The 25,673-nt window shown below is 34.1% G+C and overlaps 1 protein-coding gene across 1 annotated transcript in view; it reads left to right on the forward strand.

Annotated features, from left to right (window-relative positions):
- Positions 1–25,673, forward strand: part of LOC129219084 (uncharacterized) — a 78,727-nt gene that overhangs the window by 27,986 nt on the left and 25,068 nt on the right. Inside the window, 5 exon segments of the mRNA XM_054853402.1 lie at positions 5,835–5,923; positions 10,191–10,331; positions 23,673–23,753; positions 24,740–24,836; positions 24,923–24,975. Coding sequence (XP_054709377.1) covers positions 5,835–5,923; positions 10,191–10,331; positions 23,673–23,753; positions 24,740–24,836; positions 24,923–24,975 — 461 coding nt within the window.

Here is a 25,673-nt window from a genome sequence, read left to right on the forward strand (position 1 = left end):
TGTAAAAGGTACATACAATTTTAAATGGAAATGTGTTTTTCAGGTTTAATGTCTACATTTTGTTTTAGTGTGACATTAAATGACTCCACTTTTAAAAAACGTTTGCTTCAGGCTGCATATTTGGTGCCCCACAAATTATGATGCTTTGGGCCCGTGTCCCTGCTTCTGCCTTAATATGTGAACGCGGTTGTGGTATCAATGAGCACAAATTCCTATTACCTACTGTCTTGACGCTCCCATATTTTTTCACATTCGTAAAAGGTTGATATGTAGTCCATGTAACACGTGTATATACTACTTATTTCGCCTGCTAGAGCTAGGATGTCAGTCAATTGAATTAGCTTCACTCTGATAATTAGCAGCATAGAAGTTATCACTTTTGGAAAAATAAATGGGTTTCTTAGAACTTCGCAAAACATGTATGTCATTTATTCTGGTTGTTTACCCGTTATAAATTTATTTTTATCATATTCATTTTCCACGAAAGGGTAAATATTTCACTTTTAGGGTGTAATTGGTTATGTATTATTTAAAGCATTTTTTATCTATATTTGTAAACCAATGAGGATGGACCAACGTTCACGCTTAAAACTGATAGCGCGAATAATAGGACACGGTGATCAGAATACGTACTCGTTTTCACATGGATAAAATAAATTCTGCAATTGCATTGAGAACATCAAAAGAATTTCATTTCATATAATCACAATGAAAAAAATTCTTTTAATGTTCTTGATTCAGCATCTGTTAAGAAACACATTTTAATAACAAATGGGAAGCTCCATCTCTGATAGCTTCGCTCGTCACCTGTGGTGGCTCAATGCCACCTGCGCAGAGTGACAATTGATGATTGTCACTCACCGCAGTTTCAGTGTTTTTCAGTGCCTGCTTTCCAGTGTTTCAGGACATCCCTGGATATCCTCAGGACGGGATGTCCTGTCCCTTATCTCTGACCCTTAAAGTTTAAACGGGTGAGACAGAGCGGAATCGCTTCGCCTAGATGTCCTTTATCCAACGTACCATCACAGACCTAGTAGGGAGGAGGAGATAGGGTTACAGAGACATCCACACAGATACACACACATACAGACGCGCATAGTTTTTAATAGTGTTATAGACTAAGGGACTTTGTTCGCTAATCCTTGTTCACCGCCTACGGCGGCTCGTCTTCAGTAGTGTAGCTCGGCAGCTTTGCCCCTTCCTCACTGCATGCGGCGACTGGGCATAAACCCTGCCTTCGGCGGTGTACAAAGAAGCTTGTCCTTGCCTGTCACTTCGAAATATTTAGTCAAATTCGACAACCACGTTGTAATTTCACACCAAATTTGGCAACAAAACCGGATAAATGTCACTAAATTTGACGCTATAACGGCTAGAAATTTGAGGACTTTAATGGTATAATTTTCGATTCATATCTCCCGCCAGGGCCGAATTTAGCTCCATGCCGCCCCTAGGCACAGGTTTGAAATCTGCCGCCCCCTTCCCCCTGAAAGAAGCAAAAACTCAAAAACATGCCAAAAATTGTTCCCGAAATTTGAACTGTCAAGCTTATGAAGACAGGATGACGATACATATTCAGGGGCGCCCCAATGGGATGTCACAGATATCTCCCAAAAAATTCCTTATTCGGCAAATTTTTCAGACGATTCGAAAAATTTGGAGATAATACGAGTACTGCAACATATTCTTTTGTCTTCTTTTAAAGTTTCAAAATTGTTTTTTAACGATATCTAATAGGACTCGACCGATGCATCGGCCTGGCCGATGCATCGGCGCCGATGGTTCAACAATTTAGCCATCGGCATCGGCATCGGCGGCCGATGCTAAATTGCAAGAAACATCGGCCCATCGGCCTTAAAAACTTCGAAAAGCCGATGGAATTGGCCGATGTTTTTGAAAAAAAAAAGACCTTTGATGTTTTACCTTTTAATACAAAGTAAAAGTTGTTTTCATATAAAATTGTTTACTAAATTTCAGTAGGAATTTTTATTTGAGTCACCCCTAAAAGAGTTTTCAATACTGCATTCAGGTACCAAACAAGTTAATTATTGCGTTGTTTCTTGCTGCTGGATGTACGTAGTATCTCTCATAAGTCATAACTCCAAAATGGTAAACTGTAGAAGGATAAGTTTTCGCGTGTGGGGTGTGCGTACGTTCCAGTTGTGCACTTCCCTTTTTGTTTTCGATCGGGTGTTCTGAAAAGCCTGTTTACTCATTTTTTGTGGCTACTCATTACTTATTTCAATGCAAAACTAAGATAGCGTCTCAGACTGACGGTCATTTGGTGATATATTGCCGAATTGGAGACCATGGAAACAAATATGAGATGGCAAAACCCCGCTATTCATTTTAAAACACTCTGTATTTTAAATCCGCCACTGCAAGTCAATACAAACTCGGGTGCAAGTTTCGGAAGGGTTTTTTTGCTCAAAGTTTATGATTATTTTGAACTCTATTTTTTGCGACTATTTTGAATTTCCGAGAACACTTGTGTGCCCCTCCTCCCACTCCCTCAATTTCTGAAATTAAACTCTAGTTATACTCCTGAGTTGTTTAAAACTAACACCATTCATAAAATTAGAGATTTTTTTCAAGCTTTATCTATTGTTTAGAAAGAATTTAGAGCATTAATGTAAGAAAGTGATTAAAGACGTTTTGAATGGTGACATAATTCGGAAAACAAAGGGACTTATGAATTTTTTCTTCGGAAATGCTGGAGTAGATTCAGAAACTCTTCCGAGGCGTTGGTGGTAACGGTTCTGTACTGCAAATATTAGGCCGAGGTTGGGGCCGAAGTGTGAGTTACTGCAAAATCAGAGGGTGACACCCCCCCCCTCCATTTCGTAATGCGCCATCTTTTTTGTATCATTAATAGCGATCGATTTTCTTTTCTGTTGTAAGTAACTATTTTTATGTATTTATATAAAATCAATGAATAAGTTATTTTCGTTTTTTATAGAAAAGTTTCAAGGATTTTCTATTATGCAATTTTTTGAATTTCAGAAAATTACTGTTAAATTGAACAATTTAATTTGAACTTGTTTGTAAAGCTTCATAAAAGATTAAACAATCTAATTGTTCAATATTATGTATGCAAACATCGGATCAAGTAGTCATATGTATTCAGTTATTAACTTTGTGTAAATATTGATTTTGTTTATAGCTGCGTTTTAAGAACCTCGCTCTTTTCATGGCAATTTTTTTCCAGCAAAATTTATGTCACTGTTTTAGTTTTTTGAAAAATGCAAAATTTTCTATTCATAAATTTTAAATAAGAAAAAGATATTTCTTTTATGATTTAGTATTGTAATTTATCTGTTATCTTTTTCGTTTAATTTGATGACTAAAAAATGTCTACGTGCAATCTTTTCAATTTAATTGCGTAATTTGTTGACGGTTTCATAGTTTATTCTTTTCTCTTTTTTTTTGAATGGTTAAACAACATAATTTAATGTTTTTAAACTATTTTTAATGTACCTAAATCCATACATTATTGCAATATTACTGAAATCTTAGTTATATGTTCAATTAAAAAAAAAATCAGTAGGTTAATTAACAGTCTCTTTGTTTTTTTTCTTTCTTTTTTTTTGGCTGTTGTTCTTTCTCTTTCATTATACAGCTGTCAAAAAAGGAGAAGCATAACTACACCCTATACAAATCGTACGTAGTACGATCCAAAAGTTCGGGGACAAGCTGTATAAAACCTTACCCAGAATTGTTCACCACATTACCGAAGCACATCCACCTTCAAAAGGTCACCTTGAGGGATTATGTACTTCTGCCAGTGTTCATATAACTTTTGGAATCACTCCTGGGAGCCATTTTTCGCTACCTTCTTATGATGCAGCTTTATCTTCTCCTGACGGAAGAAAGTGGCGTCCATGCAAATGTTTTTTTGCTGGGAACAGGTAAAAGTCACACGGAGCTAAGTCCGACGAAACGTTATGTTATTTGTTTGTCATATCAGAGTATTGACCAATCGAACCGTGCATTCTCAACATGAAAGTCGCCTTCTTCCCTACGATGAAGTTAAAGCAGCAGCGCAAGAGGCCTTACAGGAAGTTGCGAAAATGTCTTCCAGGAGCGCTTCTAAAATCTATACGAACATTGGCAGAAGTGCATAGTCGTTCAAGGTGACTATTTTGTAGATAGATTTGCTTCGGTAATGTGAACTATTCAGGGTAAGGTTTTATACAACTTGTCCTCTAACCTTTAGATCATACTACGTACGTATGAGTTTTCAACTTACTATTTCATAACGTTTTTGAGTGACGTAAGTTTACGCGCATGAAGACATCACAAGAGAATTTGCGATAATTAACTGAGGAAGCTTTCAAAATGGATATTTCGGTCATCTACATGTTCTTAGGAACATGTACAGATGTGCCGAAAAAACTTGTGAAGTTTAAATTGGGTGATCGTAAAATAAAAATTTAGGTGAAAATCTGATTTTTTTTTATTTTTTGTGATTGCAATTCCTTATTCGTAGAAAGGAAGTAAAGTGAAATGAATCAATCATCCTTTAAATCTCTGACAATTTTATCAATTTATTTCTGTTTGATTTTTTTTCCATCGGCCAACGGCATCGGCCATCGGCCATCGGCCATTTGGAGGAAAACAATCTGCCATCGGCCATCGGCCATCTTTGAACAATCGGCCAACAATCGGCATCGGCCCATCGGCCAAAAAATGCCATCGGTCGAGCCCTAATATCTAACAGTTTCTTCTCATTAGATTCTTCTCATTTTCGCTTTCGAAAACTGCTCATTTGAAAAAAAAATACTTCACGTTTAAAAATATTTTAATGACTCTTTCATTCGTCGGTTTTTAGTACGATGTAACTAGTTTTACTGGAGTCTTTGGTTTCTTTGTACTTTACCACAGGATGAAACAAACGAGACAGAATAGAAAATTATCTATAATTACATAAAATTATTATTTAGGCTGTTAACGCCGTCACGAAATTTGATACACACATTTAGCAGATCAATAAAATTTTTAATGAAACAATTTTGAATTGACCCACAATAATGAAGGGCAGAAGGTAGTGAAAAGTGTGATTAGTTGCATAGTTATATAACAATGGCAAACCAATGCATTAAGTTTCCAAATCAACTAGTTTATATAATTCAAATCTACGCGCGTCTGTGTGTGGGATCCGTGTAACCTTATCTCTTCCGAATTGTCAACGTTTCCCAGGATCATACGAGTACCGTTGGATACAGGATACCCGGAGGTAGCAATTCCACCCTGTCTCATCTCTCTACGGGAGAAAGAGCCCGATTTCCCAGTAGGCAGAGTAGGCAGCTGCCTAGGGCGGCAAATTTTCAGGGGTGGCAAATTTTGCTTTAACCACACATTTTTAAAATATTTTTTTTATTCTTGAAAGTAAAATATTAGCATTCTTTCATTTTTCAAAGACATTTGTTTCTTGTAATTTAATAATGATTACTTTCACATTCACACATCTTTCGAAAATGAAATGTATTTCAATCATGGTAATTAATCAGCGTAAAACAGTAAGTGAAGAAGAAAAGCGGGTGTCGATTTCAGAAAATGTCGTTGCGTTGACCAGAACTCGCAACAAAATTGGAGTTTGACTAAGATTTTTAGCGCTATACTAAAGGTTATTCAAAACTGGTTTCTTGATTAATTGACTTTTATTTCTTTTTTACAATATTAGTATTTAAAAATAGTTTTCTATTAATATTAAATCTCGAAGGCAAATGAAAATGAGTGACGAGCGAAAAAGGCTGAATGATTTTAAATAAAGGAAACATGCTAAACTAAAATAATTTGTTTCTACATTAATTTTCTTTTATTTTTCCTGTTAGGGGAAACTGAATTATAACTCACTGAATAGCTTTCATCAAATTGAGAACTTCTTGCTGGAAACAATGAGATTATATCCACCAGGTGTACTGTGAGTTTTATTAATTTTATTAATGACGTTTAATTAATACCAAGTTCGCATTATTTGGACATGTGTGCAAGTTCAATTAGCAATTAACTTCGGATGTATATATACTGTATCAGTTATTACCTACACAAATAATTCAAAATTGTCTCCATTGCATGCAATACACTTGTCACATCTTTTTTTCAACTCGTCAAACACACTCGGGAACCTACCTATTTTAGACACCTACTAACCACCTTCGCAGCTTCGGTCTCTGCCTATGAAGGTGAGAAAATGGCCGCCCCCGGATGTGTTTCTTCGAATTTGGAAGCACAAAGAAATTACGAGGAGCTAAATCTGACGTATGGCGGAGGGGGTACAACGAACAAACCTCCACACGCGTTCTCTTTTCGTTGGGAATGAGCAATCTTGGAATCCTTCGCATACAGAAGTTACCAGAAAGCTTGGTTCACCTTCCTTTGAAACTGATTTTCACCAATCTTTAAACATTCGGAACCGTCTTCTATCTGTGCTAAAAGGAAGTATAGGCCCTCGTTGAGCTTCCTGTAACATCATATGAGGCAGTGAGAAGCAAAGGGATGTAAGTGAACATTTTCAAGCTTTGAGTAAAACGCATTTAAAGATAAGGTCCTTGGTAGGCTTTCATTCAAAAGTTTTTCTAATTTATTCTGTATAACAGCACCTATTAGGACTACTAGTGCTATCTCATGCCCCAAGACAGATTCGAGTTTCACTTGCCATGTGCACTGGTAATCTCCAAATTTTTAAATTTTGCCACTTACATCCGTTTGCTTCTCACTGCTTCATATATGCTTCAGCAACCAATTTTTTTAAGTGTAAACAAAAACTCTATGCAGTATCTGGTTTGTTCATCGCGTAGCACTTCCATTTTTCTTTATGCGAAAACGAAACTGCAAGTATTTGGATGTCTGTCGAGGCCACATTACAGATGTCATGATCCTAAAACTTTCACCGATTCATTTTTTACCTATCTCTCTATGCATACATACACAATTTTATGTTCCTTGGTTTTTCATTTACCTATAAAAAATATGATCAGTATTTATTGATCAACCTACGTATTTATTTATTATCTATTATTTTTGCTATTTAGCATTAAGAATCAAGTTTGCACAAATTCGATATGAATAGCTCCATTATTATTCTTTGAGTTTTTTCTACGTGATTGGCACGCAAGAAATACTATGATACTCTCTAGAATTTAAATCGTTCACTGAATATTCGGTTTAGGCATAGGAAGTACATTTTTTTTATAGACAGAGATATGAGACAAATAATATTAAAAAAAAAAATCAATACATGAATAAAAATCCTTTATGTTAGAATTCTAAAGTAAGAAATAGCATCGTTTTCAATTAAATAAAATTGACACATTGCGCTAGAAACTCAGAAAATTAAATTTTCTAACTTAAAAATTACTGCGGTTCATGATGCAATAAAATTATCGATACAATTATCACAGAAACCAGCTGTTTATATGTAGTAATTCTTAAAAATAACGCGAGGCATAATATTGCATTCAGTCACACAATAGTTGAATATAAAAATTGTGACTCAAATTATTATTAGAAATCATTCTACAACAATACTACATTTTTATCATTTTTTAATGATGCCTTATAAAATGAATGGGATAGCCGAAATGTTAAACTCAAACCTCTTCAGTTCACTGGCATTATTTCACAGCGGGTCAGAATAAAAAATCACGAGATCTTACTACATACCTTGTGAAGTTGAAGAATATCACGATTTTGGAGCGCATATAAAAATTTAAGTAATTAGTTACACTTTTCGTGGTTTTAATATAAAAAAGAATGAAAATTTCGGAATCCCTTCTGATGGTTGTTTGATCCTTCTGCTCTTTCTTAAAATGTGATTAAAATTCTCAGAAATGTTACGTAATTTCATCCGAAAGTCATTTTTAGCTCGCAAGAAGGTCGAATTTGATATCAGGGAGACTCAAGTAAGAGGAATCGGTCACTACAGATTCAATATGACTAGATATTCAATACAACTTTAAAACGTTCATAAAAATATAATTTCTTAGTTTTAATTTAAATTTCCTATATTTCGTAGGAGGTACGTTAATTCAATGACAGAAAAAAAAGTTACGTGGGTTGGAAAAGGTTAAGAACTCCCTGGATGGTAAAAATATTGCGACATACATAACTAACTGGTAATAGTAGGAATGAGAAAAACGTGTCTTAGAGACGGTTAAAAACAAAACAAAAAAAAAAACTTGTAATGCAATATATAGATTTCAAAGAATTAGTTTATCACAAAGATCACTAGTTTTTGATAAGGAAGACAATTGACGACAACTTAATCAGGAAATGAAATTAGTTACATAAGAAAGAACACCAGAAATAGAAGTTGTATTCAGAATCATCAAATTTTATGATTAAATTTACGGTTATCTATTTTCTTGAACCAGAGTTTATTCCAGAGAAAGTAAATATTTGCTTAATAGTAAAAATTTGATGATATCAAACAAATAAACAGTACGAAGATAGAATGTATTGTTTTAAATAAAACTTTCATTCTATTGATATTACAATTGTATTATCTTAAGTTTGAAACTTGAATTTAATTCATTTTCTTTCATGCGTTTTATATCATATTTTTTGTTGTTGTTTTGTTTTTCCTTCAAAACAATTTAATAACTCCTCATTAGAATGTAACTAGAATTTCAGTTACAAGTTCATGAAACGGAAAAATGTGAACTGAAAAAACAATTCAATGTACAATTTTTTCTGATATAAAATAAGATTTTGCTTTGATTCTGTACTTTTCTTTTTGTACTTATAGGAACATGTGACTATCATCAAAAAAAAAAATAGGCATCTATAGGACTTAGTCATGAATAATTTAGCTCACCTTTACATTTCCGATGCATGTCGTCTATTTTTCATCCTACAAAAAAAATGTAAAAATATACATTGATACAGACACTAACATACTACATAACGTAACATATAGACGACAGAAAACAAAATTAAGGAAGAAAACTAAATTTCAAATTAAAATAATCATGAATTCAAAATTGGAAAAGTACTACTAATAGTAAAAAGAAAAAAAATTGCTATCGATGAAAAATTTATTCGCTTAATACCAGTATGTAGAAAACGTTTTACACTTAAAAAGATGCTACTTTTAACAAGTTAGTGTCACCGAACGGGTTCATAGAGAAATATTAAATGGCAGAAAAAAGCTATGAACCACGGACACATGAATATTGCTTTTAATAAGGCAGAAAACGAAGCAAGTTAAATGTAGCAATTTGGATGGAAGTGGTCAGTTGATATGACTGTTGTGAGTTCTTGAAAGCAGGAAATGATGATTGCTGATGGTAGATGATAATTTATAGTTTAGCTCCTTCTCTGTTCTTCGGAGCCTTGGTGCAAGACTTTCACTTTGCGAAATGCATTAAAATAATGTCTTTTCTTCTTGTTTTCAAGAAGAGGAACAAGAATAGGTTATGGGGAGTCATGTCAGGATCAAAGGATGGCAAGGGAATTTTTAACACCTTTTTAATGTTGATCTAGAGAGTGGTCATCAGCTTCGTGTATTTTTGAGACCTGCAGAAAGTTCAAAATTTCTTGGATAACACATTTTGGGATGTTAAATGTATATGCCTGTTTAAAGGAAATATTCAACAGATATTATTTCAAGATTTCAGTTGCACATTTTCGACTGCGATGGTTGTGGATAATCCATTGCAGACTTCTTCAATGCCTTCAAAAATTTAATGTGTCCTTTAAAATCCTTTGGAGAAGAAAATAGAAGACTTGCCGTTCCGTGTAACAGTCACTAACAAAGGTTATTTTTGTCAGGGGAAATTTTCAACTGCGGAGATGCCGAGTTTCATAAAAAACATCATGACAATATTATGCTTATTCGAATACAGCTTGCACGGGAGAAAAAAAAAAAAAGGTTTACAAAAACGAGACTGTTCTCATCTGTGGATTTTCTGTGAGAGAGATATACTGATTAAGGAAGTATTTATCTTGAAACATTTTTATGTATTTTACCGCTCAATATATGCGCTGAAATTGACTCAATGACATTCGTAATGATACATTGAAATTCATAATAGTACTTTCCGCACATATATGCATAACCTTTGATTATTTCTAAAAATGTTATTTTTTCAAATTAAGCGCTTCGCTCTACCACACACCAAGATGACATTATAAATATTTTGTACATATTTTGAATCATTCAAACTTTTTTTTTTTCACTTTTTCAGTTTTGTCAATAGAATTGCAGTTACTGATATCGATTACGGTGACTTGCGTATACCAAAAGGAATGGAAATATTAGTGCCAACAAATCACATGCATAAAAACCCAGAGTACTGGGACAACCCTGAAGAATTTAACCCGGATCGGTAAGCAAAAATTTGTCACTACTATTTTTATGTTGATATAATTTGGACATTGCTGGTGAAAAGCTATGAATCAAGGTTTCAAAACAAAAATTACTCTTCAGCAAGTTCAATATATTATGCAATTTAATCATTCAGTAAAGAAATACCAGTGAAGCGTAAAACATCAGTGAAATATCCTTGTTGTAAAGAAGATTAAATTAAAGCTATATTTGCGTGCATTAGAACAATCACGATCAAGTTGAATAAATACATTTATGCATGAAAAATAAAATAAGATATAAGAGCGTTAAATTGCCCAAAAAATTCAGTTTACTGCATACAACTTTTGTGGTGTTATGGGTAACCCCTTTTTCAACGCAATATAAGTGAGCTTATGGATGAAAAAATATCCGACAAAAGCTCTGACAAAATTTCACTATAACACAGAAACACGTGTATGCAGTAATCTGAAATTTTTGAGCGATTTAACCTTGTTATATGTATCTTATTTTATAATCATAGTCAAGTTTCACTTCCAAAAGATCCGAGAAACCAAATATTTCAAACTTTATTAAGTGCACAAAACGTGTTAAAATTTCCTTGATATCAAAATAAAGGTAATAACACTACGATAAATAAATAAGCTAATTAGACTACGAATTTGAATATCGTATGCGAAAAAGCTTATACAACTAATGGTAATAAAATTTATAACAAAAAGTGTAAGAAAGTCTGACCAGTTTCTGAACACTTTAGCACAATTTCATTTTCTGAAATTTATATCATTAAAAAGTGCTATTTGGTACAGAGTACTATGCGTGTAAATATGAAGAAAAGGCGGAGAGAACTTTTATGATTATGTTTGATGATTTTTTGGGGGAGTGGGGGGGGGAGGGGTTAATGAGAAAACAAATGTACCAACCCAATAAAGGAAAACCCTCAACCAATGGAAAAAGGTCGCATTTTTTAAGGTATAGTACGAGCAAGCTACTATTGCCCATTCATCAATGTAAAAACTTTTGAAACCTAATCTTTAAGAACAAATTACGAATCTTTAATTCACTGGTTAGTTTACCCCAGTATGTTTTTGAAATCGGATCATATTTGAAGCAGTGAGAATCAAAGGGATGTAAGTGCCAAATTTTAGAATTTGGATATAACCAGTATAAATGGTAGGTGAACGTCTCCTCTGTTTTTGGGAAGAGATAGTACTAGTAGTCCTGGTAGGTGGCGCTATACAGCGTGATTTAGAAAAACTTTTCAATGAAAGCCTATTATCTGATCTTTAAACGCGTTTTACTTAAAACTTGAAAATGTCCATTTACATCCCTTTACTGCCGTGTGTAGGTAAACGGCAGTATCAGCAGAAATGAGTTTTTGAGATACAGTGCCTGTCACTAATAAAATCACTGGATTTTAAAATCAGCCGCTTTTTAAAATCAAATCTGAAAGAACAGAATCCTTGCAATACCAAAACAAGTTAAAATCATCCTTTAATAAAATCACTTTCGCCGTTTTATAAAATCAAAGTTTTGGACGTCATGTGTAAAAAAATTGATAAAGAAGCATAAGGAAGCGAAGGAATCGGTCTCAAAAGATGAAGAAATCACAGTGCCAAATTTGCCTCTTCAGTAGATGTCACAAAAGCGCTTGTTGATATACAATGATCTAGAGCAAAGAGAAAAATGAATGTTGAACGTTACAAAACATTTTGTAAACTCTCAAACGATATTGAATCTTTGCTCTGCAATTCTGTAAACCAAATAACAATGCGTCAATATTTTAAGACTTGTGCAAGTATAAGAAAATGTTCTTTATTTTTAGCTAAAATGATAACTGTATTTGAAATACTCATAAATGAAGTAATTCATTACGTTTTTCGGGTACTTAAACTTCAAAAACTTTAATTGTTTTAAATGTTTTTTTAAGGTATGTCGGTTTATAAAATCAGCCGCTTTATAAAATCAAATGTCCTTATAACGAATGTGATTTGAATAAGCGGCGGGCACTGTATTTGAAGAAATGTGTGTTGGATTCAATATTAACCGTAGGGAAATCTTGGAACTAAGACGTTTTATTTGAGCCTTTTTTTCAGCGGAAACCAAAGAAGCAAGCTTGTACAACAAAGTTAGCGTACAGTAGATGACGAAAATGTAAAAAAATGAGAATTGAAAAATTCGAAGTTACTGCCCTTTACCTGCACACGGCAGTTTACTTCTCATTATTTCATTTGTTCATTTGCTGAATTAGTCACCAAACATTTATAACATAAAAGAAAAAAAAATGTTTAAGAAATAAAGCAAGTCATATACTTTTAGAAAAGTTAAACAACTTTTATTTTCTTATTTATTCTTAACATTTTTGTCTTGCATCATTTTTTAATTTTTCAATGAAAGTAGACAAAAATATGTAATGCTTAAAGGAATACTACGTCTTTATTTCGCTCGACATCCATTTCATTGAGAGGCTATTATTTGTCTTGAGCAAATTGTAAATTAAATCTTACACATTATATAAAGTTGCTTAATTTTCCTGTCTGTTTCAGATTCTTGACTGAAAACAAAACAAATTACGCAACCACGTATTTTGCTTTTGGCGTTGGACCTAGGTATTGCATTGGAACAAGACTTGTTCACTTAACTTCTAAGCTAGTTTTGACAAAAATTTTGCATAAATATAAAGTCGAGTTAGCAGATCCAGAACAAGTAAGTTTTTACTCAAATCGACTTCGTTTCTATCAGTGAAAATATTTGAGATCTGATCTGATCAGCCGCGCTCACTTTCATCAAGACTAAAATATCAGAGTATAAACGTTTAAAACTATTTCTCTATACACGATTAGCCAAAAAGAATGCATTTATGTTTAATCTCAAAATAAAGTATAGATCCTGTGACACACATAAAATTGCAAAAAATAATATCGCATTCCGGCAAGAAAAGTGACAAAAAAAAAAAAAAATTAATTTGAATTTTGACATCTTGAATTCAAATTATGTTTTTCGCAATCACGAGTGTGTGTATGTAGGCGTGTGTGTTTATGTGTGCTGTGTGTAGGGGTATGTGTGTTGTGTGAAGGGGTATGTGTATGTGTGTGTAGGCAAATGTGTTTGTGTCTGTGTGCAGGCATAAGTGTGTGAGTAGTTGTGTGTATGAATGTGTGTGTAGGTGGGGGGGATATTTGTATGTGTGTGTAGGCATGTGTGTTTGTGCCTGTGTGCTGGCATAAGTGTGTGGGTAATTGTGTGTTTGTGTCTGTGTGTGGGGGGGTATGTGTATGTGTGTATAGGCATATGTGTTTGTGTTTGTGTGCAGGCATGACTGTGTGGGTAGTTGTGTGTATGTTTTTGTGTGTGTGTATGTGTAGGTGTCTGTATGTATGCATGAATGTGTGAGTAGTTGTGTGTATGTTTTTGTGTGTGTGTATGTGTAGGTGTCTGTATGTATGCATGAATGTGTGAGTAGTTGTGTGTATGTTTTTGTGTGTGTGTATGAGTAGGTGTCTGTATGTATGCGTGTGTGTATGCGTGTAGGTGTATGTGTGTGTGTGTTTGTGTGTATGTGTGCGTGTGAGTGTGTAGTTTAGTATGTATGCGCGTGTGTGTAGGACATGGATGCAACCTGGAGACGGCTTTCGCTATAGGAGCAGCATCGTGAGGACCCGGTCGACGGTGATGGTGCAGAGGGTGGCGGTGGGAAAATAAAATGATAGGACATCAAAACAGTCAAGTGAGAACAATAAGCAATCGTGATTGCTCAAAAAAAAAAATAATAATAATAATAATAATTTGAATTTTGACATCTTGAATTCAAATTATGCTTTTCGCAATCACGAGTGTGTGTATGTAGGCGTGTGTGTTTGTGTGTGGGGATATGTGTGCTTATGTGTAGGGGTATGTGTATGTGTGTGTAGGCATGTGTGTTTGTGTGCTGGCATAAGTGTGTGGGTAGTTGTGTGTGTATGTGGGGGGTATATGTATGTGTGTGTAGGCATATGTGTTTGTGTCTGTGTGCAGGCATGAATGTGCGGGTAGTTGTTTGTATGAGTGTGTGTTTATGTGTATGTGCATGTGTCTGTATGTATTTATGTGCGTGTGTATGCGTTTGTGTGTATATGTGTGTGTGTGTGTAGTTGTGTATTTATGCGCGTGTGTGTAGAACATGGATGCAACCTGGAGACGGCTTTCGCTACAGGAGCAGCATCGTGAGGAACCGGTCAACGGTGATGGTGCAGAGGGTGGCGGTGGGAAAATAAAATGATAGGACATCAAAACAGTCAAATGAGAACAATAAGCAATCTTGATTTCTCAAAAAAAAAAAAAAATTTGGGAAAATTAAAGTTTTATGTAATAGTAGATTTTAGTGATTGCGTTTCAAATATTACAATACGCGTAAAAACATTATGATGCGATGCTTACAGGTTAGTTTTTCTTGTCTAAATCAACTTGAAGTTCGAAATTCCTTCTTTTAATTATGGAAATGTAGGTGATGTTTCAGTATTAGTAATATCGTTTTTAAGCCACCACGCACCAGGTATGAAAACTAACTTTGTGCGAATTTAGTGGCATGAAAGAGCATTAAATGTAGATTTTAAATCAGTAGCTAGTACGTTTTTCTCAAATTTTGGGTTGCGTCACTTTCCTTGCCGGGGGTCGATACGTTCTCAGTTATTATTTAGACTTTGAGCAGAGCAAACTATGAAAATTAAAATTAACTTACGTAATGACATATGAATGCTATTTGTATCCGCTGCCTATCCCCAATTAGAATTAAAACAAAATAAAATCACCCGTCCCCCAAATGAAATAGGAATTTAAGTAAAATGCTCATTGCAGTTAGGACAAAATAAAAATCCCCAGTAAATGAAATTCACAAAGAAAAACGACTATCTTAATGTTTAGTTATTTTAAATAGAGGGTACAGTAATTGTATTAGTATCTGAAAATTGGTTGCAGAAAAACTACTTTTGAGATGTTGATTTCTTTCTTTCTTTTTTTTTTTTTAATTCATAAACGCCGAACTACCATTAAATGTGTTGGTTCTTTTAAGTATCAATGCCTATGAATGAAATAATTAAGGTCAAATGTATACAATGGCCCATTTAAAAATTTAAGTTATCTAATATCATTATGAAGACAAGTAGCAAATGTATAAAATTTAACGTAGATTAAAAAAAAAAATGTGTCGATAGAAAAATCAATGTGGTGTCCAATGTTTTTTTTTTACCAGAGGGCAGCATCTCATATTAAAAGGATTCTCGCGGGCCAGATTACTGAAAAAATTCGAAATAACAGGGGAAAGTATGGAAACGGAAAGAAAATTAAATAATTGTTGTTATCGTTACTTGATGATTTTTTTATTCAATGCATCTACATTTCAGAAACAGATTTCTGAAGATTTGGCTCTAAATATTTGGAATTATCGCGGGCCAGATTACTGAAAAATTTTGGAAATATTTTTTTTGAAATTCGAAATAACAGGGGAAAGTATGGAAGCGGAAAGAAAATTAAAAAACAATAATTGTTGTTCTCGTTACTTGATGATTCTTTTATTCAATGCATTATGTTTCAGAAACAGATTTCTGAATATTTGGCTCTAAATTTATAACATTGTCAATAACCGTGGATTTTCGACTTTTAATATTAAACAAAACAATGAACCACACGGATCAGCTTCACGGGCCAAATGTGGTTCATGAATAGGCTCAAATGTGGTGCATGTGACAAAATACCAACGTCTTGTGAGCAGAAATTCAATTTTTTGCTTACAGAAATTTTGCGATTGAAATAATATCGCTTTATATATAAATTTAAAATGTATATAAAGTCTAAAACACATTCAATGGTAATATTTTTCAGGAAGTTGACTCATGGACCAAGTAAATATCATCTAATATTTTTTTAAAAGCAAAATTAATCTTTTAAAGCTATTTTAGTGGGCAGAAACTTAATTTTGTCGTGGAAATTTGAGAAGGAAGTTAAATTAATCGCAAGTAGAAGCTTTCATAATTAAAGGATTTGCAGCAAAAAAGAGTTAACTCCATTTTTTGGTCATTTGGTTCAACAAGGAGTTATCTCCGGTTGATAGTTCTCCTGTTATTCGTTAGAATGAGTTAGCTGCTTCAATCGCTTGAGGCAACATGGAGTTAACTCCAGGAGATTTCCCAACAATCAAAAAAGAGTTAACTCTTTGTTGCTGCAAACCCTTTAATTGAAAAGTTAAAAATTATCACATTTCATTGAGTTATGTTGTTTCGTCTCTTTACAGGAAACTGTGAAATGTATTCTTAAGTATTCAACGATGGTACCTGAAAGTATTTCAGTGAAACTATCTAATAGAAGTTCATCAACTGTATGAATTTTGTGGGGTAAAGACACTAGTTCTGGATTTACCTAATACTGAACACGGTATTGGAAACTAAAATTGATCAACTTTTTAACATAGAAGTAATTACCTTGTAGCATTTATTCTACAATTAGATACTAAGGGCCGTGCGCTGGTATTGCAAAAGCAACTCCACAGGGAGACAAATAATTCGCAACCCTTCACTTTCTCACATTGATTTGTCTACCGGTACAGTCGTTTGCACTTTCTTCCATTGCACATTGACTTGTCTACTGATAAAGTCGTTTCAACCATACGACCACATCGCCCCAGTTACAAGTTGAAGAAACAGTAAGGAGATACAAATTCCTTTTAATTTTCAATAGACGATCAATTACCATAAATATACAATCTTTAAATATTATGAGACACATGGACATTATGAGATCCTAAACTGGTGACTGGGGGGGGGGGGGTTAAGGACAAAAACTAAGGATATAACTAACAATTATTGTCTCAAATTACGGAACAGAATTATTGGGAAAATCCACATTATATGCTGAATCAACTAGTTACACATAAATTTGCAGTACCTAAGCTCTGTAAGATATCCATAAATGTGTGCTGTGCATTTGAAGCATAGAAACTCTTCTGGTCGAGCGTTTTTGGGCGATTTCTGGCATGTCGATGAAATTCCAACTTTTGTTTCTTGTCTTGCATCCAATTTTCCTTCCTAAAAGCAGCTTCAAATGTTCCACCATGTATATTTTCATTTGTTACTATTTACTCTGTTTTCTTAATACTTTTCGTTCTTCATTTTGCGTATTTTTTTTTCTCTTCATACCAATCAAAAGCTCAAAAGCATATCCCACAACAGTAGTTCTTCGCTGAACGTTTTTGGTACTACATTCTGGCTCTAAATATTCTTTTATCGCTTGATTCTTAGGATCACGATCAAGAAGGAAGAAATACCTGTGGCGATAAAATGAACATCAAGGCCTTAGCAAATGTAATTCAGCCAGCTAGATGAAAATCACGATTTGTTCCCCGTAAAACATAATTTTAATAAAATAGCAACGTTGAAACAGCACAAGTAACAATTGAAATGGCTGACAAGTGCTGTTGGAACCCGTTTTCAAAGCAAAAGAATAAGCTAACAGGCGAAGAGAAATTCGAAAAAAGACTCAAAGATTTCAGCTTAATTCTAGTCTTTTCATCCGTAACCTCTTTTTTCGTATTGAATTATTAATCCCGAAACACATGTTTTCAATTTCAGTTGCTATTTGTGTTATTTCTACGTTTTTTTTATTGTTTGCTACTTCTTTCATAAAGGTGAACCTTTTACATACATGTCAGATTTGTTGTTAAAAACTGACTCTGAGTTGTAAAGAGGAATAATTACAAAATGAACTTTTCTAATTTTTCTTTTATACCTTTGACGATATTTTTTATGCATTCTCTATCGTCCTATATTTTCTCTTATCCCAAATCATGGAATCACAAGCATTCCTTCACAGAAGCCACTACAAGAGTCAATTTTCGAGAACTTTAAAGACTAACTATGCTTTGATCCAGAACTAGTTTCTCTACCAAATGTTGTATTGTATGTTATTGTAAATAAAAAACTTTTTTCCTAAAGAAATGTTTGTTTTAATGTAGATTACAAAAAAAAAAACTCTTTATGCTTTAGCGAAAGTGCTTCGATCTTTGAATGGTTCGAATTAATGGTTAAGAGCATAGACATCGGAACCGGGTTTCTCAGGTGTATGGTTAAGAAGTGCGACGGACTGGCAATGGAATGGTTCCAGAGGTGTGCCGCGCTGAAAATCAATTTACTGTTCATTAATTTATTCGAGTTAATGGTAAAGTGGAGGTGCACGATTGACTGGGAATGGAATGGTTCTAGAGGTGCGTCGGGTGGAAAATTAATATACTGTTCACTAATTAAAGCATCGTCGCAGGCAGCAAGAAGGGAGCAAAGTCCCCAAAGTGCACCGCCTTCGGCGGTGCACACAATCCGCCGTAGCCGAAGGCGGTAAATATAGCCACCTTGGCAGCTAGTATCTCCGAACTCTCGTGATACCAAACTCATCTATATCAACAAATTCATGAAAATGACAAACAAATAGAAGTACAAAGTACAAGCTTTTGAATTTTTTGTTCAGAGTTAATGAATAGAACTAATCCTAAAATACAGGAAAACATTTCCAGGCTGCTTTTTGTCAAGAGTTTACATGCGTGCTACGCAAAAACTAACAAGTTCAAACTCACAAAAATATTAGAAAGTATTAACAGCTAAATATGCTTTAAGCTCCCAAAATTTCATCCATCCAGTGTGATAAAATTTTCTGCAACCTTTACCACAACGTGGCAATTTGTCTCACAAATCCGTTCCGACGTTTTGGAGCAGTATTTTTGAAGAAGGAGACCTGGATTCTCAGGATTTGGATCTTGAAAGCTGAAAAATTACGTAAGTTAGTTTTGAAGGCATTTCTGCATCTCTATGAAACTTCATCCTAATCGAAGATGGTCGGATGGGGACAACTAGGTCACTTGACATGGAATGACTCGATTTTGAGTCTTACGGAGCAGAAAGAGCTCTGGAAATGAGATACTGAGCGGACAATTTTAAATAAGCTGGATTCTCGAGTAAAAATACTATAACAAAAGAAAAAAAAATCAATGCAAACGAAGATCTTCAACAGAGGAGCTCATACATCGAATATAAAAGACTTTTCATAGGAGATTAAAATATATCGTTACAAACCCGGATGCCTCCTCACTTCTTATTACAATAAAATATTTTCTTAGGGATAACAATTAAATAAAATGATCTAAAACTCCTATATTAGAAAGATTTCAGAAGGTAAGTATTGTATTACAATTGATTTTAAGTAAAAAGAAAAACAAATGAGCTGATGTGTGCATCACATGACTTACTTTTACTCCAATTTAATGTCATTTTCTCATTATTGGCAGTTTTAATATGATTCAATAGTTTACTCTCTAAACATCACCAACAGTGGCCAAATTGAAACCAGATTTAAAAATAATAATAATAATAATTTTAAAAAAAATCGTCAAATTTGTCGCCAAGTTGGCGACAAAAACTTGGCAACCAAAAGACTGGCGATGTATCGCCAAGTGTCCGCCAAATTATAACACCACTTGAGTTTACATCGAAATTAACAATGATTTCCCCCCCAAAAGGGGCAAAAGACCCCCTTTGGAGCATACGAATGCAACCAAAATGGAAGGTGCACAACTAGACCCCACTAGGAGTCTACGTACCAAATTTCAACTTTTTAGGACATTCCATTCTTGAGTTACGCGACATACATACATACGCACATACATACGTACATACAGACGTCACGAGAAAACTCGTTGTAATTAACTCGGGGATCGTTAAAATGGATATTTCGTTTGTCTGTACGCTCCTAGGCACATATTCACGTGTGGTCGGGTTGAAAAAAAAATACTCAATATTCATTTGGGGGTGAGCAAACTAGAAATTAAGGCCGATTTTTGGGTGAAATATTTTCGCGAATACAATACTTCCTTTTTTGTAAAAGGAAGTAAAAATGGCTGAATTATTGCAAACCATACACATATACGTTACACTGAAACCTGTTTTTGTGCTGCCCTTTTTTGTGCAATTTTTTTTTGTGCGTTTTGGCAATAATATTTGTTGCGAAAACTATTTTTACAGCTACTCGTGAAGTTTTGAACGATTTTTGTATGCGATTTTTTTTTAGGTTTGAGTGTAGTGTATGCACATCGTGTGTGTGTGTGTGTGTGTGTGTAGTAAACTGACATTAAGACATAAGACGACTTTAAATATAAAGATATTCAAAGCAAAAGCTAAACTAAAAATTTTCCGATAAACACGTGCATCAAATGTTTAGTCATTTCGAGGCGATTTTTTAATTTTCTTATGGACTTTTAAATAACCATACTTTTTGTGCCAAGTAATGTGTTGTAATAAAATTTTACAAAAAGAAGACAGCTTTTCATTTTACGTACGACGCAGAGTCGAAATAAGGAGTTAAAAGATGGCAGCACTAGCTATAATTTGAGCCGGAGAGAAAACTTACAGTAGCTAGTAGCTTACAAGTACTATAGTGTTCGAATTAAATGGGACAAAGATCGTTTTTCGGTAACTTTCAACTTAGTTGCCAGCTAGCTCCAGTGGGTTCCCCTAAGCAATTCTGTCTGTCTTAATGTCATCTGGGGGAGGGAGGGGATGTCAGTTTTGACTGCATTCTTGAACAATGAATATCAATATCGATAGGTAATAAATACCTCATAAGGTATTGGCTAGTTCTTTTAAGTCTAATAATGCTATTTCAGAGTAGGAACGGATCCAATTTTAGAGTATTTTTCTATTCTCCTTCACATTTTTCTTTTCTTCGAGAAGAATATGCTTCAGTTAAAATGCATTTCTTCAGACGCCCGGAGAAATTTGATTTTCAAATACCAATAATCGATGTAGTATTTTTTACAGCTATAGATGCATAACTGTTAAGTACGATTATTTTTTCTAACTTTCTAGGAGTCATAGCCTTTTTTAGCTTACTAAAATGAACGAATGCAAAATGTTACTCCCTCTTCTCACAGAAGCAATCTAAAAAATGGTTTAATATTCATAATTTCCCATCTAAACCAGCTCTAAGTTATCAAAATTTATATCCAAATCGCATTAAGACAGATACAACAGCTTAGTGGGACCTACTGGAGCTAGCTGGCAATTAATTAATGAATGAATGAATACGTAAGTGATTTAGTAAATGATCGAATGAGTAAATAATATAATTATTTCACTTTGCCCCATCCACTTTGCCCCGCGTAAACTTGACTAATTGTACAAAATATTTAAAATACAAATGTCCTAAATATTAACTAAAAAGGGAATATAAGTTAAATTCTGACATTTTGAATTCAAATTATGTTTTTCGCAATAACGAGTTGCGACAGGACCCTACTCATTTGGGACTATTTTTTCCTAGAAACGTCTCCTGTCCTCCTTAGTCTGCTCCTCCTCCTGGGCGGTTCCGTGTGAACGTGTGTAAGGTTGTGTGTGTGTAGGAGTGTGTATGTAGGACATGGATGCCACCGTCCAGGAGGAGGGGATTCCAATGGACAGTGCTGCTAGTGGTCGCCCAGGACCAGAGGAGCAGCTCCTGCATGGGTCAATGGATGGCGGTGATACAGAGGCCCCTGGTCCATTCTGAAAAAAAAAACCGGACCTCAAGAATGGTCAAATGAGTACAATTAGCACTCGTGATTGCTTAATAAATACTACACCGAATCTTTGAAGATTTTAATTGCATAATATTTAAAATGTTAATAACAAGAACTTTATCATTTTATAGTAACAAAAATGATTTTTGACTTTCAAGAAAATATCACAATATGAGAAAAATTTAGAAAATTGCCTGTACTATCATATGCTTTAATCTTCGGCGGTTTGTCCTGGCTGCAATAGACCATATGAGGCAGTGAGAAGCAAAGGGATGTCAGTGGACTTTTTCAAGTTTTGAGTAAAACGCGTTTGAAGATAAGGTCCTAGGTAGGCTTTCATTGAAAATTTGTTCTGAATCATGCTGTATGACAGAATCTACCAGGGCTACTAGTATTATCTCTTGCCCCAAGGCAGAGGAGAGTTCACCTACCATTTGTACTTGTCTCCAAATTTTTAATTTTGCCCGCCACTTACATCCCTTTGCTTCTCACTGACTCATATGTGCTACAACATAGTTAAAATATTAACAGATACGTAGCGCTAAAAGCAGAGAAAATATTTCACCATTTCACTTTGCCCAACATTCCCCTACTACTAATGGACATGTGACATTACGGTGGGGATATGAGTTGTTGACAAACTCGGAGCAGAAGGAGTACCGTTTTTCCGGGGTCCGTCCACAGGTGTGTTTCTGCGGCTAATAAACTTATATATATATATATAATATATATATATATATATATATATATATATATATATATATATATATATATATATATATATATATATATATATATATATATATATATATATTTATATAACGTTTCTTAACTTCCTTCAAACAAAATTAAAAGCTAAACATGTCCAGAATGGTGTGGTTACGATAACATGATCGGTTTAGCGGCCCCCTTTGCTTGGGGGATTCATTTTTTTTTAATTTATAAGTGTCTTCAATCGTTTTGCACTAAAACTTTTTTATATATATTTTTTTCATGTGTAAGCTTAAGGGCATCACAAGGGTCGATAGGATCAACCTGAAAAAGAAAAAGAGGAGGGGGAGAGGGAGGAAGCTATCCTTTTTTTTTTTGAGAACGCCATTTTTCTTGGGTGGTGGGAACCTCCTCTGCAATGACAAAAATATGTGAGATTGAGCACGTTTGTTGATTGTGCAAGTCAAGGGAGCCTCACAGATTTGTTGTACTTACAGTCCTAAAATTTCTAAGTCGGGCCCTGCAAGTGAGTGCTACCACTTAGTTGCATTTGTAAACCATTAAGCCTACTTTCGCATTGAGTTAGATTTTCTGTCAAGCACCTATCTCTATATGCCCAGTATTTCTTTTAGGTCTGATTTCCTTTGTCAGAGTAGACACTTCAATAAAAATAGTGCAAGCCATCTTCCGCTTGTAAAAAATAATTCTCTTTCTGATTATACTTTCAGCTCCATTAAAAAAGCTACTCATTAAAACAGCGGTATGTTTACATTTAACTATTAGCATTCAATAATAAATAATAAGCTTAAATTATGTACTACGTATGTTAGAGTTTTAATAATATAAATTGCACATTTGTACTGCTCAGGTGTTTTCAAAGGGGCAAACTAGAACTTATACCGCCACAACTGAATGCAAGCTAAAAGCTTATTTCTTTAGAACCGTCACTTGATTTCAAGACCACAAAGCAAAGAGCGAGATGCCTAGAAAAAAAAGGGAAGGTGAAGAAGAGGTATTTCGTGTTGGAAAGATGTCTGATAAGATAATGTCAGTTTCTGAGCTGCAGTCTTGTTTAAGACTTTAAAGTCGGTGCTCATGTAAACAAACGCGTCACAACATGGAAGTGTACACAGCTTTGCTTTGTGTAATAGCATTTCTTTGGTTTATGTAAGTAGTGTTTTTGATGACTCAGTTTACTAATTTTTTGCAACAGCTTCTGAAAACATTATCCTCACACCAGTAGACATAAAACCAATTTTAGTATGAAGCTTTATATTTAAATGAGTAGAATAATGTTACAAGTTAGAAAAAAATTAAAAACATATTTTAGAGCTAAAAGCATGCTTACCACTTAATTTCAATTTATGAAGACTGCACTGCACATGTAAATAATATGTAATACATGTTAATAAATGTCTAAATAGTATAATAGATATTAAATTAAGAAAAAAGCTAATTATCAACATTTGTTATTTAAACCAAAAAAATAGTTACTGATTTTGTCTTGAAAAATAACTCGAATACGGAACAAAATGTAAATTCGTCAAATAACAACATACTGGGTGTAATGACAATGATTATAAAAGAGAATTTGAAGCTTTTCAAGATTTTGAAGCACTAATGAAGATTTTGAATTCAGTTTTTATTAAGAAGAATATTGTTTATTATTTTGAAAAAAGTTAAGGATATAGACATAGAGCGATATGGAGTATTCAGTGTATGAGAAAAAAATGCGAACAAAAGGTTTCACTCAACACAGAAAAATGAATTTGGTGCAGCAGAGAAAAAGGAAATCATGAAGACTGTCTCAATCACAAATAGTTAGAAGAGTCCATTTCTACTTTTCGTTCAGTTTTGTCTTATCAAAATAAAATATTCGTCAAGTTTAAACTTCCTTAACTGTGTTCTATTCCTCCGTCGTATGAGCCCCATCCTTTTTTACGTAAGGGAGGTGTGGGACGAAAATATTATGCAAAAAACATCAAAATTTTTGTATTTTCCTATTTCTGCAACTTTTTCACATATCTTCAAGGACATACTTACTAAATTTTATGAGCTGAAATCTTGGCAAGTCTAAATTAGTAAAGTTAAAAAAAATATAATGGAAATTCGTTCTTTTTCTCTCAACTCTTCTCTACTATTATTTTTCACAGATGGCGAAAGCAGCATCTTTCAACGTTTGAAAAACTCGGAATCCCGGGACCTAAGCCCAACTTCCTTTTCGGAAACATCTTGGAGTTGTATATCAAGGTAAGTAAAAAAAAAAAAAAACAGGGCTTGACACATAAGTTAAACAGCTTTATAATTTTGTTGCTCATGTCTTATAACTTCTATAGGGACCTATTAAATGTCATCAGGAGTGGGTGGCAAAGCATGGGCGAGTTTTGGGGTAAGCAAATTTTGCTATCTATTATGGTCTTTCTTCATCTTACAATAATGTTAATGGATATTATTCAAGTGGGAAAAAAACTACTCTCGTTTTAAATCATTCCATCTGAACTTGCATTTTCATATACAGTAAGCACTACTTAATCTGGACCCAAATAAACCGTACCGCTTAATCTGGACTGCAATATAGAAGTACATACTGTATGAATACATGCTGAAAGCAGTTTTTCATCGGACTTTTATTGTAAGTAATATAATGTATGCACAAACTATGCATAATTTTCTCTTATGTAGTTTTATATTTAATTCTCTTCAGTTCAAATTACAATTTTTACTGTGTGCAGTCGCTTGTTTTAGTATCTTGGCTCAATTTATAGATTATTTTGTGTATTCCTTACTTTCATTAACTCGGACGACATAGATTCCAATTTGGTTCGAACTAATGAGGTTCTACGATACCAAAAAAACTTTTTCTACATCAGTAAAATTTTTGAAAAGGAAAAAAACGAAATACATACAAAATTAATAGTAAGCAATTTTGTCACAAAATTCCAAGCAGGGAAGGCGAACAGTGAGAGTCTCTAAGCAAGGGCGGACTGGGTCCCTCAAGAGGGCGCCAACCTTGACTCTTAAGGTAGTAAAAAAATACCGAAGGCGCAAAAAATAAATTAAAAAAGTAAATAAAATTAAACAAAATAA

This window comes from Uloborus diversus, chromosome 3 (genome assembly GCF_026930045.1).
Source record: "Uloborus diversus isolate 005 chromosome 3, Udiv.v.3.1, whole genome shotgun sequence".
Lineage (NCBI taxonomy): Eukaryota > Metazoa > Arthropoda > Arachnida > Araneae > Uloboridae > Uloborus > Uloborus diversus.